The 16,768-nt window shown below is 38.3% G+C and overlaps 1 protein-coding gene and 1 long non-coding RNA gene across 7 annotated transcripts; one reads left to right on the forward strand and one right to left on the reverse strand.

Annotated features, from left to right (window-relative positions):
• Positions 1 to 592: 592 nt before the first annotated feature.
• Positions 593 to 16,768, forward strand: LOC100646059 (receptor-type guanylate cyclase gcy-14). 6 transcript variants are annotated; one of them, XM_020863142.2, is made up of 14 exons: positions 593 to 1,217; positions 5,738 to 6,005; positions 9,278 to 9,375; positions 10,120 to 10,272; positions 13,592 to 13,717; positions 14,104 to 14,343; positions 14,579 to 14,707; positions 14,783 to 14,912; positions 15,296 to 15,418; positions 15,485 to 15,574; positions 15,647 to 15,770; positions 15,856 to 16,074; positions 16,166 to 16,257; positions 16,319 to 16,768. In XM_020863142.2, the coding sequence occupies exons 2-14, from the start codon at positions 5,739 to 5,741 to the stop codon at positions 16,457 to 16,459; spliced, it is 1,932 nt and encodes a 643-aa protein (XP_020718801.1). In that variant the 5' UTR covers positions 593 to 1,217; position 5,738; the 3' UTR covers positions 16,460 to 16,768. The 6 variants fall into 6 exon arrangements, with proteins under 6 accessions (XP_020718801.1, XP_048261866.1, XP_048261865.1 ...); XM_048405909.1 differs by lacking the exon at positions 5,738 to 6,005 and adding an exon at positions 2,104 to 2,318 and having other exon boundaries at positions 595 to 1,217; XM_012308564.3 differs by lacking the exon at positions 593 to 1,217 and adding an exon at positions 2,180 to 2,318.
• LOC125385129 lies at positions 4,078 to 5,265 on the reverse strand. The gene is made up of 3 exons (XR_007224119.1): positions 5,149 to 5,265; positions 4,775 to 4,984; positions 4,078 to 4,579 (listed from the first exon to the last, which is right to left on the reverse strand). It is a non-coding gene; the product is annotated as an uncharacterized LOC125385129 (long non-coding RNA).

Here is a 16,768-nt window from a genome sequence, read left to right on the forward strand (position 1 = left end):
AATTATATTGAAGATAATAAATATAGGGAAATTCCATACAATCTTGTATTTTTATTGAAGACGAAAATAAGTGCGAGCAAAAAAGATAAATGAAGTTTACAAAGAGAAAATGTCAAGTACAAAACAGATAAGATAGCAAAATTGTCGATTGACGTCAAAAACTTTCGTGTTATAAATTACTTATAGTTTCCTTCAGAGATGGCAACACAATGCAGTTTTATTGGAGTATTGAAATATTCGCGTGTGTCAAACAACAAAATCTAAATAAAAATTCATTAAATGATATTGATATTTGTTTATGAGTTCTCGTATCGATAATTACAATATTATATTTCAAATCAATCCTGCTGTTTATACACTTTTATGTATACAAATAGAGAAATGTGTTACAAACTTCTTAAAATATTTCTATGCAGGATGTTCTGATACATATGCTAAGTAAGTCGATTTTTAATAGTTATATTAATAGAATTGGAAGTTTGGGAAAGAGGAGTGCTATATTTTTTTATTTTCTACTACATTACAGATAAATTGAATTTGCAAGAGAATTTATAATTTAACTTGTGTTAGCCTTATGTCGAAGGGATCCGATGTAAAAGTCGGAAAAGAGGGTTGGAACACGTTGGTGTTCGGTAGGGTTGTCGTGGATGCGCATTGGACGTCGAAGGAGTCTATCGTGTATCAGCTAACGTTCCTGGATCACATCGTCAGTATGCGGTCGCGCATTCCATGCGGAAGCACCTGTTTGTTCTTTCGGCTTTTACATCGGCTTTTCAATCTCAAATCACGTCGAATACTTTTCATCGTGTTTACTTATAATTTAATACAATCACCAAATATTTAAAAATCAGGAACAGAAGAAAAAATCATAGAGAATATTTATATTCAAAATCCTTGAATTAAGATCGAAGTAAGAGAACAATCGAAAAGAAAAGAGAGGGTGAGAAAAAAAGAAAAGCACCAAAATATTTCGATCAAAAGATCTTTAAATATTATTAAATTCTTAAAAGGAAGATTAGAGAATTAACAGAATAGTTCTGAAAATTATCGATTGTGATCAAAGGAGAGAAAGAATTGTTGGATATAATCGGTGTAACCGAATAACGAACAAAATACAGAAAGAAAGAGCGAAGGAGACGAGGATAGTTTTAACCACGAGAGAGGAACGTCCTCGTGACTTCAACCACGTGTCTCTCGTGGTCCTCGTTTAAACACGCGTAAGAGCAATTTTCTCTATTGACGTAAACCGGTTGTTCGTGGTTGCTCGTACTGATGGACACTCTTGTTTCTTTGCCACGGATCTATTCACGAATAGGAACCGGCATGCGATCTTTTTAAAATCAAATGTCTATTTAATTTTTTTCGTATGTATCATCTTTCGATATTAATGTAATCATTTACCCCGTTCACATTCTCCTTTTCCTTTATCACTGTAGCATGAAATTAATCTAAGTGTTGTTATATTCTAGCCAAATTCTAAAATTTTGCATGCTGCGGATCAAACTGTACCTCGTTAATGTCTGTGAAATAATTGTTCCTATTTCCTTCTATCTGTTCTTTCTCACAATTCTCGAGTTTCGCAAAATTCTCGCATATTTTTTTAATTGTAATCTAAAACCGCCAGAAAACGGCGATTATTTTGTATTCCTAGATTCTAAGATCACTTGTTAGTTACTCCGCTTACGAGTCAAATTTCAGATGAATTTGAATTTCTTCCGAGAACAAAATCAAATTTAAGTTGATTATATCGAATTCTATTTACTTCTTCCGATATGACATAAATCACAGGCAAAAAGTTACTTGATATATTTTTCCCGCAAGTCTGCCGAGTTTTCCTTAGTATCAGAATTCTTTCATTAAAAAAGAAAAGGAAAAGAAGAAAAAAAGAAGGAGAGGAAGGAGAAAGGATAACAATGATTTTCCCCATTAATGGCACGGGATTCCGTGGAAATGCGTAATGTGACGACGATCGATCGAATTGATAGAAATGGAGGAGAATCTTGTGAATCCGAAATGAAAAAAAACGATAGCATTTAGTCGTGCATACAAGATAGCGGAGCGCAACGTATGTACGTAAGATTGCAGCTCGTAGATTATTTGTAGTCGTTGCCATTGAGATGGTTTGATAGTAGCCCCTTCCCCGCGTACCTTTATATCGAGACTGAATGGACAGAGAGAGCAGCCTCCTCTATGAGATAATACGCCTGGTTGTACCTAAGTCATTCAGGCCCGAAGTCGGATCCATCGAATCGCGAGAGATCGCGCGAGGTGAGGGTGGACACCGTGGCCCCTGCAGTCATGCTCACCATACAAAACGAGTGAGTATATCGGTTTGCATGCGATTGAGTAGCTACACGATACTTTGGCTGCATCGATGCATCCGTGGATATCTTCCACTATCGTGCTTTCACCTCCTCTAGCTTTTCAGAAATCGCTGCCGTGCTGATGCTTCCTGCTTCGAGCTTTTGATCATGGTTTCAGGGGTCGTCGGTCGATTCGTGACTTTTCAACAGTTACCAAGCTTATGCAGCCGAGGAATAAGCAAATATTCTCTGGCTAAATCTAGAACAGCAGGCTTCCCCTTGACGATTTCTTGTCCAAACTTTTCACTCCCGTAATTTCCTTCGTTTTATTTTTATACGCGTCGTCGTCCATGCTTGTTAAACGAATTTACTTTTCACCTATCTAAAAGTTTAGTACTCCACGTACTTAATATCCAAGCATACGCACTTTAAGAAAATTCCACTTGTTAATTTCGGCTCTCCCCTTCCGCAGAGGGGAATTCTCTCTTTACACGGAATAAAGCTGCGTCGCCTAGCTCAATGCATTCATCTACTCTTTAAACTTCCTTTCAGCGATGGAAGAATCATACTCGTCTACCTTCTTTGTTGATGGATTTATGGTTTCGTGGTGATTATGCGGTTTAGCGATAGACCTCATAAACCAGTACGTGGAAAGCCTCAGAAGTAACCGATTACGTGGTTTTGCGATTATACGATTTTCGATAAGTTAGTTACTTCATAACCGGTATATCGAATAACGATATTTCATCCCAGCCATTTACCGATAATCCTACTTTTTTTTACAGGTTCCCATAAAATCTAGCAAATCCTTATTCCAAGTTGTACATCAATTCTGGCCTTTTAATCTCCGTCACTCGACAAATTTCACGTAAATCATGGATCCATTTAGAGTCATTCATATGTTTTGAAGTTTTAGTAGGGCGTAAATCGTTTCACGAGGTTTCGCTTATAGCGTAACACGACATACGCAATTATAAAGGTGCGGTTCCAAGTAGATACCGTGATGTGGTTCTTCGAGTCGACGTGGATTCCCTTTGCATCGTGTGTAGTAACATGGCAATAAACCACTACAGTAACGGTGCATAATCTAATGGTGGGTTGCCTCCTACGACAAGTATGGGACAGGCTTGCACCATGCCTCCCTGCGGTTCATTAATTGCAGCTTGCTCTCTCGACTAGCATGGCGTTATTCCGATCGTCCAAGCGACAACAACAACTAGGGGTTGGAAGGGAAAGCCTCGTTACACGTATCTGCAACATGTCTACATTCTCGAAGGAAACCTGTAGGAGGCTATGAGCTTTCTTTGTTACGGATCCCTTTTATTCTTCCAGTTTCTTCCTCGATGAGGACGTTGATCGACCATCGTGTCTGATAATAATAATTCATGCGTGGATCGAGTTTCCTCCACTTCGATTCTGCTTTGCACAATGCATGGGAGTCTTTATATTGGAATTCGTCCGAATTCATGAAAGATTCCAAACTATGTTACAGGTTACTATGCAAAATTTATAGTAGAAGCAATCTACGACGAGAGCAGTTTACAAGATTGCTTCCCACATTCTTCCCTCGCTTTATGCGATCGTTTTTCTCTGTTCAACGTACAGTTTGACATATTTTCTTTGAGGCACAGTACCTATTCCTGGCATCGAAGTTTTTGTTCTCCATTAAACATATATCTAATACATGTACAGGTGAATTTGTCTTCCTCCTAGTCTCTTGAGCCTCGTTGCTGTCCTGTGTCAATAAGTGCTTCGCGTGATACTTTCGTATTTGTTCGAATTAATACTCAATTCACTTGCAGTCATTTGCAGGAATATGTATTATGAAGTATTGCTTAAGATGCTGGATAATAGCTCGTCTATAAATTTTTACACCAATGAGTTTTCTGTTAGAAGAAATTTTTACGAAAGAGACAAGGCTGTGACCTTTTCCATGGTCCATTTGACTCGAATCATCCTTATCGTTATTTCCAGAAATTAAAGAAACAGCGGAGAGTGTAATAACAGTATTGTGGAAGCCTTCCACCCTTAAAGATTTGATTTCACGGCAGTTAGTTTCATTGTGTGCAAAGTTTAGAGAAAGAAAAGGGTCTTATGGTCTTAAACTTGCTTGGCTGTTGTGAGACTATTACCTTGTATTCAGAGAACAACAGGCAATGCGCGTCAGCGACGATCATTTTGTTCAGGCTGCGGTTTACGGAAGTCAGCTGTAAGCAATGTTTCTCTGTTGCTGTTCTATCGCGCGTTCTTCGATGGTTAAACGTTGTTTCCCGATCCTGCGAATTAATTGAATCGAAAGATGCATCGAACTGGAAAAGCAAACCGGAGGGGAAGAGAAGCTTTAATGCGCATCCCGTGTTTTCATACTGAACTATCGTTCGTCGCCTGAGTTTCGCAGCGAAGAAGATAAAAACAGATCGCCGCGATTGCAAGCATTTGGTTGGAGATCAAAAAGGTGGGAGTAGACTTACTAATTTGTGTCTGACGGTATACTTGTGACAATCAGTCTACTATTCAACCGTTCGTTCGATCCTTTCCTTAGATGCTTGATTTTCTTTCATGATGTACAGAGGAAAAACACGTGTATCAAAGGAGTCGCTCGTGCACGCCGATGTCAAAGGCTTCCTTTCTTCTCGAGGCCATCCCCGTTCATTATTCGTTTGCTCGATTATTTAGTTTCCCTAGCGAATTAGGAGGAAACAAAGGTAGCTTGTGGCATTGAAAAGTCATCAAAAGATGCATATATCGTAATCGAGCGTTAAAAGGACACGACACGAACGACATGTATATTTTTATGCATAGGCAAGGAAATAATTTGGAAAAATAAATTCATATAAATTCGTACAGGATAAAACATCGATATGTGATAGCTCGACAGTCAAAAGCTCAGCGGACATAGTGACATTTTGTCAGCCATTAAATTCGTGGCCTCGTATCGAATTATACACGAGCGCAAGAGTAGTGTATAACGTTGCACGCGCACGCTGGTGTAGAACTACTCGTAATCTACTCTCACAGGTTAGCTCTTGTGTGTCGTGTAGTTGAGCGTAAATAGTCTTCTTTTAATGTAGTTAAGTGTAAAATAGCTTGCATAGTTTAATTACAATACTTGCCCCGCTTGCAGCGCGTACACGCACGCTCACTTACACAACCATCGTTTCGTGTTCAAAAACGTTTCAATGCGTATATGCATGTTCTGCACCTGCCATTAACCAAGGCGTTATACCATCAACGATGCTCCTTTAGACGAAAAATCGAATATCGTGCGTGACATGGGAAGGCATCACGGTATTTTTAATTGATATTTTTCATTAGTATTGTTCTAATGAAACGCACTATGCTGTCTGTCGTAGTTACTGTATTGTTGTGACCACGATCAAAGTAAATGATTCGCTTTCGGCTAGGAATTCAGGGAAACGGTGAAATTATTTCAGCATGTCACCGCGTAATGGCTCGTGCGTGGCGGAAGTAAGCTCGGTGAGGAGTCTCTCGTCGGACGATGTCTCGACGACGAAGACGAACCGAAAGAAGTCCTGCTGGGCACGTGCCACGAATCCGGCTCATCGCCGTGGACGACGAATTCAACTGCTACAAATGCTGGCGCTACCATTCATACCGATCCTAGCCTTGATCGTTCAGACAGCTAACACCCTGAATGACATTCTGATCTATCGGCAGGAGGTCTCTGACATTGAAACGCAGGTAATCTAGGGGCTAGATGTTTCTTAAACCAAATATTTTATTCGCACCGTGGATTAGTTTTCTAAACTTTCGTAATTGTTTTTTCAATTCACCTTAAGTTTTTCTAAATTCATCCGAGATTTAAGATCACGTAAATTTATGGATCGGAAAGTAGCATTTCTTAACACTTATTTTTTCTCGGAATATACATACTGGCGTAGTATTACGTACGATTAATGGGTAATAATCGATCAACGAGCTATCCAACAGTAACAAAGGAGTGAATAAATATGCACCACACCTACGTACTCATTCTTTCAAGCGTGGTAGATGCATTCTACATCCATTTCTTCAATTGTTCCAACAAAAAAGGCATATAAGTCATGATAACGTATCTGTTTGCAAACCCTTTGCCTATAATTTACAATGATTTTTAATACCTTTATAGCGGAGTAACTTCTCAAAAATCGATTACACACACTTGTTAAATTGGACACATAAATTGCGTGGTACTGCATGTTGTACGACTGGGGATGACTGTCAACTGTTATTTATCGTGATTCCAAGGATTCCATGCGTTTATCAAAAATGGTCGGAAATATTTTTTGGTGTGGGGTTATCTACACTGAAAAATATCGGATATACAACTGTTCTGTTTACACGAAAAATATGATGTAATTTAGGAAATTTTTATCGCTATTCCCTGGTATTCTATCCACCATGCCGTGTTGCGCTCCTCCTAAACGGATAAGAGTCCTCTTATTGCAGAGGACGATTATGAAATCGGTATAAACCCTTTTATAGTTGACCCCGATTCTTCATTTTCCGGCTCAGTATCTTCTTTAATATATATTCGTTTTCCTTAATGCCGGCTACGCTAAATTTTAACGAGACTCATTGCCAGTTCTACGAACATGAAACGTGGCAATATTCAATTTTTGACGTTAATATTTGTTCGATAGCGAGTTCAATAATCACGCCATGCGTTACATTGGTTGATTACCAATGCTCGTAATCGATACTTGAGTTTCTAATCAATCTGTTTTTAAAGCGATGCTTTCGATTGGCACGTTGTTGGTAAATTAAAACGGTGCACAGTAACGAATATTGCGCGTCGAAGCTCGTGTTTCTCTCTCAATATACTGATCGGCGAGAGAGCATATCCAGAGGCATGATCGCCTTCTCAGGGGGAATTAAAATGCGTTAATAAGTTTTTTTATGGTACAATCGGTGACAGTGTTCTTCAGGAAAAGATACTTTTTCGTTCCGATTCGTTAGACGTCAATATCGATCTATCGATTACATACCATCAACAATGATATTTTCTATTGTGATGTAAATAACTAGCAATAACCCATTCTATCATAACACAATACATTGGTCATCAACAAAGGTACATAGGTATTGTTTCATGGTGCATCGAGTTCTTCACAATGGTTCTTCATACAGAACCGTATTGTTACCAGTAAACGATCGATCCACGAAAATGGAATTCCAGTTAATGGAGGAGTCAACAACTCTTTTACTCTTTTATTTCGTCACAACTGTAAAAACATATCACGTGCAATCTTTTCGAAACAAACCCGAAAAATTATTTGTACTTCCCTCCCCTTTTTCGAGTTTCGAATTTTGTCTTCCATGAAATCAAAAATCTTGTCAACAGAGAAGCCGATCACTACATAAGTAATCGATAATGGTTAAGTAAAGGTACAATTTTCATTTCCTACAATATTATATGCTAACAAATAATTTTCATACAATACCCGTCTTTGTATCGTGAGACTTTAAATATGTATTTGATGTAGATCGCCATAAAATATTTTTTCATAGTTTCGTGATTTTTATTTCACGTGCCAGTCGATGCTATATATAATCTAGATACATGCCGATTAAGATCCACGCCGTACGCAGTGAACATGTCAATTCCACCCTTAGCTGTTGTCGAAAAAATTTCCATACTAGAATGAAGCAGCCTCGCCTGGTTCTTGGATGGTCATTATTGTAGCGTAGTACTGGAAGAATTGACGAAGAAAGAGAGTGATAGATCCGATCGAAATTTATCGAAACGGGGTGTAGTCTCGAGTGCACCGTTCGATCTCGAGTTACTTGTTTGACGAGCACGGTGGCGTGGCATGAGGAAAGGCAGAAAAGAATGGACGCATTCTCCTCCTTGCTTGTCCTCGTCCCTATCTTCATCGTTCCCGGTGTTTGCTGTCGTCCTGCTAAGCGTGTCGAGAGTTTTATACCCGTTCGCGTTGCTGCTCTGCCACGCCCTCCATAATTAAAATCTATAGGAGAACCGAAGAGAACGAATTTCATTTGCCTTTTAAAGTCATCGCCCTTTTCTTATACTTTATTGATAAAAATTAAATTGTTTATGATACCACGGAATGATTAAATTTGTTTACGGAGAGATCATTTTTTTGTATAACGATCTCAATTTCACTTTTAGAAGTGCGTATTATAGTAGAGAGAAGCTTTCGGAATTTTTAATAATTTCGCAACTTTTAATCCACGATAGAGATTATCGCGATGGAGATTCAGTATTCAGTCAATACAGTCGGAGAACGTCTGTTGTCGAGATTAATCCTGACGTACTGGCTATAAAACGTTAGTATACCAGACGTGCAAACCTGACATTATTTCGTTCGAATTTCCCCCATTCTCGATGAACGAATGTGTCAACAACACTCTGTATATTATTGAAAATTGTTAGACGGCACTGAAAACGATAAAGATTAAATTAATTTTAGAGACTCATCGACTATTCATTATTATGCATTAATCGAGAAATTCCAACGTCCATTCGTTTTATAATGTCACTTCTTCGTATCCTGAAATGCGAAAAAGAGGCGGTATTTCACCATCATTTTTTGCGACGCTTTATCACTACAGCCGATCTATAATTGTTGAAATGCTGTATGAAACGTAGAAGCGTCGCAAGTATAACAGAAGGCCATTTAGATACTTAGAAGTTCGAGTGACCAGACAATGTGTACCTAAGAGGTATTCACTCGCCCTATTCTGTCCACTTTGTCCTTCCCTTACGAGTAGTTTCATCTCCTTCCGGAAGTTTCACGAGCTCGACGGCAACACTGTCTAATGACTGACAAGGCTTTGGTCTTCATGCATTTTTCAACGATATAGGTACAGTAATACACTATGTAATCATTTTTAAGAGGATATTTGGTCCTCGATATTGTCACGTGTTTGCAACTTCCTCTAATAATTTGTTTATTTTTTATTCTTTTCTTGTCAAACGTTGATTGATTATGGTTCTTAACTTTTTACAGGTAACAATCGCCACAGACTTAGGGAAGGTTGTCACGCGGATGCAGCTCGAAAGATCTGAGGTTGCATTCTTTATTTACACTAATGGCAGCACTCTAAGGTATTATCATGCAACCTGTTGTTAAGCTTTCTCTTGAATCAATATCAAAGATATACGATTTGAATTTGTGTTGCAAAGTATCATACGAAATGCATTAGATTCGTACACGATGCTGTACAATCGTTTTACTGTTCGCCAGAAGCCTTTAAGATCGCTTGATCTTTCGGTATACGTGACTTAGTGACAAAAGCTATTTGTCCAAAGAGGAGGAACCCTTTAACGTACAGGCCAATGAAAACAGATGAGCAAGCAGGATATCCTCTAATCAAGGCACCACAGACGCGGTACACTTTTCTTAGCATTTCGAGAAAACAGTCGCTCCACAGAATGCGAAAACAGTCTTCGACCTAAATAGTTTCCAATCGAAATAAAGATTCACGCCAGGGGAATTATAACGAGTACAGAAATCACATGAGATTAATCTAAACGATTTTCTAAATCTTAATTTGCTTTCGATTCGTACTTATTGGTATTCGTAAATTCAAGGTTTCAGCGATTAGAGTCGCATGATCGGTGAAACGTGACATATTGACCTGACCCTTCCGCTTCGATTCTTTGATAGAACTGAGGGAAACTCTGTAAAATATTAACGAAATTTCCCTGGTAAAAATAATTCAATAATCCTTCAGGAACGTCTCGGCTTTGTGAATGGCAACGCGAACTAAAACAAATAAATAACCACAGCCTCTCCGCCAATTTATCGACGCAGTACTAATACGCCATGGTCTCTTGCGTCTGTTGAAGGTCGAACTTGACGCAGAGGTTCGCCATAACCGATCAGGCTCTTCATAACATGACTACGTGGCCCCTGGTCTCGGTACCGAGGGATGAGAGCAAGACGCAAACCTATGACGTGGTCAGCAAAGAGGCCTTCCAAGCACGCCTCGAGGATTTCAGGTAAGGAATCGATTAGCAAATACTCGACACCGGCCCTCTTTACTCCAGACAGAATCCGCGTGCATCACTAATGACGTCAGAAGATCCGTTATGTGTCTAATGGCTTTTACCTGAATTACCATAACTTCCTTGACGTAATCGATTAAACAATAACGATTTTCTTCATCCTTGGCTTCAACATCTCTTTTGGCAACCACTGCTAAATTAAGCTGTTGGAAATTTAAAGCGGAGGATCTGATTTAGTCATTGGCGATGTGTCAAAGGGGAAGATTATTTTAAAGCTGATAGCAAGATAAAAAGGATCTAATGGGAGTATACTCGTGCATTTCTGATGTTAGCCCTTGTCTTAGCAACATATGATTATATGGAAAGTTACGGCGCAATCCTCTATTCCCTCCGGTCTCCGTTCCGACACTTGTTGAATTTCCATTCAACCTCGAAGTGGACAATTTTCCTCTTCCGCTTACCTTTCCTTGCAGTTCGATAATATAAGAACTTCCTTTTTCGATATCCGATCAATCCAGTATTTTGCTTTTAACGCTCGTAAATTTTCATTTCTATTATAATCTACGATATATGCAATAATAATTAGTACTCATTAGCAAAAATAGAATTGAAGAAATTTTAATAATATTAATAATTTAGACATGATACATCAAACGTGATGTGATAAAAATGACGATATTTTAACCTTAATATCGCGTGTATATACATAAAGGAAAAAAAAATGCTGATACATCAAGCGATACGAAATTTCACCAATCGATCATATTTCTCCTGTTCGTGTCGCATAGAATATTAGGGTATTAAAATTATTCTACACCTACAAATATAGCATGTGATATTACAATAGTAGATATTACTCGATCATCTAATTAGAAGGGGAGAGCCAAAAGGTGCGGCAAAGATAATCCGCATGGTGTGGAACGTATGGTAAAACGGTGTATGCTTTTATAATAGCACCGTCGTGTCGCATTTGTCTTGGTATATCGATCGATTATAAAAATACGTAACCAGGATCCAGTTTTTCCAAGACCGAGTCTAAGACGAGCGATCGCTACATCTCGACGAAAAAAGCAAATAAGCATTCCATTATCGAAAATTTATTAACTTTCGTTTTCTTCGAACTATCGTGTCATCGATATCTATGTTAAGGTTGCCAAGATACAAAAATAAGATTACATCTCATTCCATCCCAACGGAAACACGATGAAGTGGCATTAATATGCGAATACAAGAATATTTACAGAAGACATGTTTTTCATTCTGTCGAACTGAAAACGACGGGAGGCTCCGTTACTGGGTACCCGATAAATCGATAAAAGCCCAAGAGTCAAAGTATCCGTTATGAATAATCTCCATCCGTAGTTCCCAAAATTGATTTGTTATACAAAGGCATGAAAACTCGTGAAATTTGAATAAAGATTGATCTACGGTATCTTCTTACAAAATATCGAGAAGAGATTAAGGAAAGGATTAGATTTAGAACCTTAGTAATAACACATTACTAATCTATCCCACGAACGATACTAATTAAGGGCGTCATATTTCCCATATAAATTATGTAGGACGACGTGTTAATGTAGTGGAAATTTCCCATTCTACGTGACCGCAGATGTACATTGTTCTCATGTAACAATTTTCGAAGCTCGTTAATAACCGACATATATTATATCAACCCTTATTTATTTCATTTTCCATCTAGCTTCATTGCACAAACAATTTCTGTTACAAATTCTTATCGAATATTTTAAAAAAATGCACTTTCCGACATTTTGTATAAAAAATTTTCTAGAACCTAAAAGAGAGTTTCGATTAAGGAACAAGCTAATCGAAGAATATGAAGGATTTTGATTTCTTGCAGTACCAAAACGGTTTCTAGGCATCTAGAAATCGGATTCTAGGCATTCTTGTATAGGAAATTCTCCATTGATCGACTCGAGGGTTTGTGGTTTTCGCGTTGGCTATTACACGAACATATGTCAGATAATAGAACGCATTTCTGTCAGCGGGAGCACCGGTAACAAGCCGCTAACAATCCTTTTCTTTTGCCAGCGAAGATATTATGTGGCTGACAAAGATGACGAGGAGGAAAAGGATCCGTGTTAACTCGATTTCATCGAAGACGAAATAACACAGTTCGATTCTCGATGTTCTATTAATCTTTGGCCTGTCGATCCATCAGTTGTCAACCGAATTAATTAGGATAGCTATTTAAGTGATTATTTTCAATGTACTAACTAGCTTCTATCGTCATGACTAGTCTCATCTCGACCAATTAACGATCTAATGACATTTGTTTCGTACTGCAACTCGTACTCCGTGCAACGGAGGCTGTAATATGTAATTGAACTATCGACAACTTCTGAAACAACACTTAGCCGCGTAATTTGCAGTGATTGCTAAATGCTGTTGGGCATTAATTAAGGAAAGTGTGTCAATTGAAAAATTCTTGCTAATCATACATATTAGAACCCTTACTTGTTTCATTTATTGGAAAACTCAAACAAATTGTACTTTATTTAGTACCTCACATTACCTAAAGGATAATGATACTTTTAGGAGTTGAAACAGATGGCTAAATCTAAATTCTCAAAATCTTGATTTGCGTCACCATACCTATAACAGGCAGTCTAAATACTCACTCGATTTAGAATACTAATGTTTGAGGAAGTTTAAGATTTGTATCCCGAATAGTGGATGTTCGCGTCTCATTAAAATGTCAAATGAGAATAACACACAAGTACGGAGCTGTAATAAATTCGCTCAAAGAAATCGTACGTCATTTTTCCTCTTTCGTTCCTCGGCCTTCTCTGTCGAACTACCTTTATGAGCAATGGATGAGGTTGTCACACATGAGCGCGTGACCGCCCATTTGGAGCAGTAGACAATATTTTTAGACCCCTCTGCCCACCTCCCTCTTTCCACTTCTCCTCTGCTTTCTCTTTGCCGTTCTATGACTATCATGTCTCTGACTAAAAGCCCACTTCGATACAACGAATACTTCCACTATCTGTTGACTCGATTCAACTTTTCTCTGCCACGTATCTCTCCTTAACAAGAATCTCTGTTTAGAGTTCCGTTCCCATTCGTTACTCGTGATAGTCGTACATTCTACTACGCGTAACGAATTGAGAGAAAAGTAGGGAATTCTATGGTCCAGCAATAAAAGAATTCGGAAAATCGATACAACCCCTATTTCTTAGGTTTCATCCCTAAAGCATCTATAAGAAACAATGGATACACCATCATTCAATTTCTAGCCTATGGATAGTGTGAGTTAGCCGAGTCCGAGTACAAAGTTTTGTTCATTTCTCAGGCAGAAGATAAGTTCAGAAGAGAGCAGCATTACCGAAGTGATGGCGTGGTATACGAGCGTGAACGCGGCGATGTTAGACCATTTGACTAATCAGATCAAAGAGACGGATAATAGTGGAGTTTGGAGGTAAAGAAAAAATTTTATCGTTGACATTATCGTAAAACACACCAAGCACGTGTACGTTACATACACGTTTCTCGTAAAATATCAATATTATTACATTTCTTTAGCAACATGAGACAGAAAGTATAAGGGGAGGGTAGATAACTTCAGGATTCAGTTAAGTAAATCAATTTTTCAGTTAACAGAAAGAAAGTTTATAAAAGTGGGATAGAGAGTTATAAAGTGCATCGAGTTTCTCGAAGCTTTTCGAAAATAAAAATCAATTTTAAAGTTTGTAACATAGTAAAATTTGTCTTTTTTCCTTTTTATATATGTATATATGTTGACAATTCAAGAATTACGTAAAAAATATTTGGATTCGTGCAATTGGACATATCTCGGCATTTCAGGTATCTAATTGCTTTTAAAAATTTGCTGAAGAGTATTGAGAGCTTGGGTATTTCTTCCGTGTACGGAATCAATTACTTTGGACGTGGAACCCTTGTGGGGGACAATTACGTCAGCTACGTTCGCCACGATATTCTTGGACGTGATCTCCTCTCTGGATCTCTCACATACGTGCCTTCTCTTAAACATTTTTACGCAGAACTCACCAACTCCATGTCAGACTATGGAAAAATTAAATCTAGGTATGCAACGACCATATTAAGAAAACTATTTAAAAGAGCAAAAAAAAAAAGAGAGAGAGAGGGGAAGAGGCTTTTTAAGTCTAGGCAAACTTTCGACTTGTTGAACAGCTAGAAAAGACTTTCAAAATATAAGCGTAACTTCTATAATAGAATGAATGAGTGAAAAGTTGGAGCGTCGGCGTATAAAATGCATGAAATAAGGGAGAAAGGTTTGTTTGGAAAACATACATTACAGACGAGATGAAATCCTCCAGAACCAGAAGAGGAAACCGAGTGTTGATGACGCTATCGCTTATTTCGATTCAATGGCTACTTATGTGGATGAGCTGCGTAAACTTCAACGAGAATTACGTCACATGATCCGGTAAATCTTTATAAGAGTGATGGAAAAATATAGTTTTTATATGATAACTTGAATAGTGTAATTGTAATTGAATAGGGATTATGTGAATTCAACTTTACAAGATGCGAGTAACAAAGAAGTTGCTGGGATAGCTATACTCGCGCTAGTGTTGGTCGTTTCTCCTATTATTATAATGCTAGTACGTAATGCGGTTGCAACGATACAAGTAAGTAAATACACATATTTACTTGATATAATATTTATATAATTGATTCCTTTCATAATTGTAATGTAATTAGGTTTAAACTTCAATTTATTTATCTGCTTGTAACGTTTGGAAATATTCAATCTTCCAAGCGAAAGAAGTATTTTATTGGCTGCAGCATCGACAATTCCAATTAAGTGATGTGTACTTCTGTTCCTTTCAATCGAATACCGATACAACAGTATAATTCTTTTACTTCGCAATATAGCAAGATAATGAAATTAAAGACTTTCATCACCGCTTGATCTCATTTTTTTTAATTCTCACCGCCATTAACGATTCTAATGGGTGATAAACCGATTCCGTATGCGTTGGTAATTAGATGTTTCGTTGGAATATTTTAGATGTACGCAGCCAATTTAGCGCAAAAGGCTCGGGAACTGAAGCAGGAAAAAGGGAAGAGTGACACGTTGCTTTTTCAAATGTTGCCTCCTAGCGTCGCACAGCAATTGAAGCAAACTCAACAGGTAATTAACAATTGCGTTTGAAAAATATTACGTTGTTGATATACAAACGTTTCCTTTGTTCCGCAGGTTCCAGCGGAATATTACGAAGCAGTAACCGTATACTTCAGCGATATTGTTGGGTTCACAGAAATTGCTGCGGAGAATACTCCCTTAGAGGTAAAATTCTTTCCTACCATGTATAAAATTATCCTCGATTTATCTGTACTTTAAATTATTACGCTTTCCCAGGTTGTCACTTTTCTAAATTCGATCTACAAGTTATTCGATGCGCGTATCGAATGTTACGACGTGTACAAAGTTGAAACTATTGGCGATTCATATATGGTCGCCTCTGGCTTGCCTGTTAGAAATGGTGAAATCCTTTCCTACACAATTTTGTTGTTTAAATTTTACTTATTATAATATAATAAAAAAATTTATGGCACGAAATTTTAAAGGGGACAAACACGTAACTGAAATAGCGACAATGGCCCTCGATCTTCTAGCAGCTTCATCGGTATTTCAAGTACCAAAGCGGCCCGGTGAACGTCTTCAAATACGAAGCGGTGCTCATACAGGACCCGTAGTTGCTGGAATCGTGGGAAGCAAAATGCCCCGTTATTGTCTCTTCGGGGATACTGTGAATACAGCCAGTCGCATGGAATCAACTGGAGAAGGTATCTCATCAAGTTCCTTATTTTTTTTTTTTGGTACTAAACACATATTTTTCTACAACTTAATTTTAATTTTCATTTGTTTTATATGAAGCGCTACGAATACATATTAGCCTAGAAATGAAGAAAGCTTTGGATGCGGTAGGAGGTTTCAAAATCGCGCATCGTGGTTTGGTAGATGTCAAGGTAGATATTTTATGTAAAATTTATAATCGGACAACGCTCTTGAATGAAATTAATTTCGTAGGGGAAGGGATTAATGGATACGTACTGGCTGGAATGCAAAGACGGCGGAATTGCGCGGGCAGCGGAATTAGATCTGCCTTCGTTCTTCGAAGATGTGCGACCAGTTTTCATACGCCGTTTACGCGAAGAGGGTACCCTTTGATGCGAACCGTATTCCCGACGGGACCTCTGGTACCTGAACCGACCACCTACTCCTTACATCCGTCTTTCGCAACCCAACCTTATCGACCACTTAAAGAAGCCCACTCAAGGTCGTAAGAACCGACTGTCTCATCCGAATCTTCATATTACTCCCGTGAAGCCACCACCTCAATCGCAGTCCAGTATCGAGTCTCAGGACTCCGTGACATACGAAGGAACTCAATCAACGACACCTTGTCCACCGAGTTATTCTCCTGCGAGTCAACGAAGTCGTTATTCTCAGCCGAATCTACCCACTCTCCTGATATCT

Source organism: Bombus terrestris, chromosome 5 (assembly GCF_910591885.1).
Source record: "Bombus terrestris chromosome 5, iyBomTerr1.2, whole genome shotgun sequence".
NCBI classification, from domain to species: Eukaryota; Metazoa; Arthropoda; class Insecta; order Hymenoptera; family Apidae; genus Bombus; species Bombus terrestris.

Bases quoted from the DNA above. Each gene is read 5' to 3' on its own strand.
- LOC100646059 (XM_012308564.3), top strand. From the start codon at position 2,299: ATGCTCACCATACAAAACGA. The intron at 10,273-13,591 runs GTAAGGAATCGA...TTCATTTCTCAG, and splicing joins GCACGCCTCGAGGATTTCAG to GCAGAAGATAAGTTCAGAAG. The intron at 14,344-14,578 runs GTATGCAACGAC...CATACATTACAG, and splicing joins TATGGAAAAATTAAATCTAG to ACGAGATGAAATCCTCCAGA.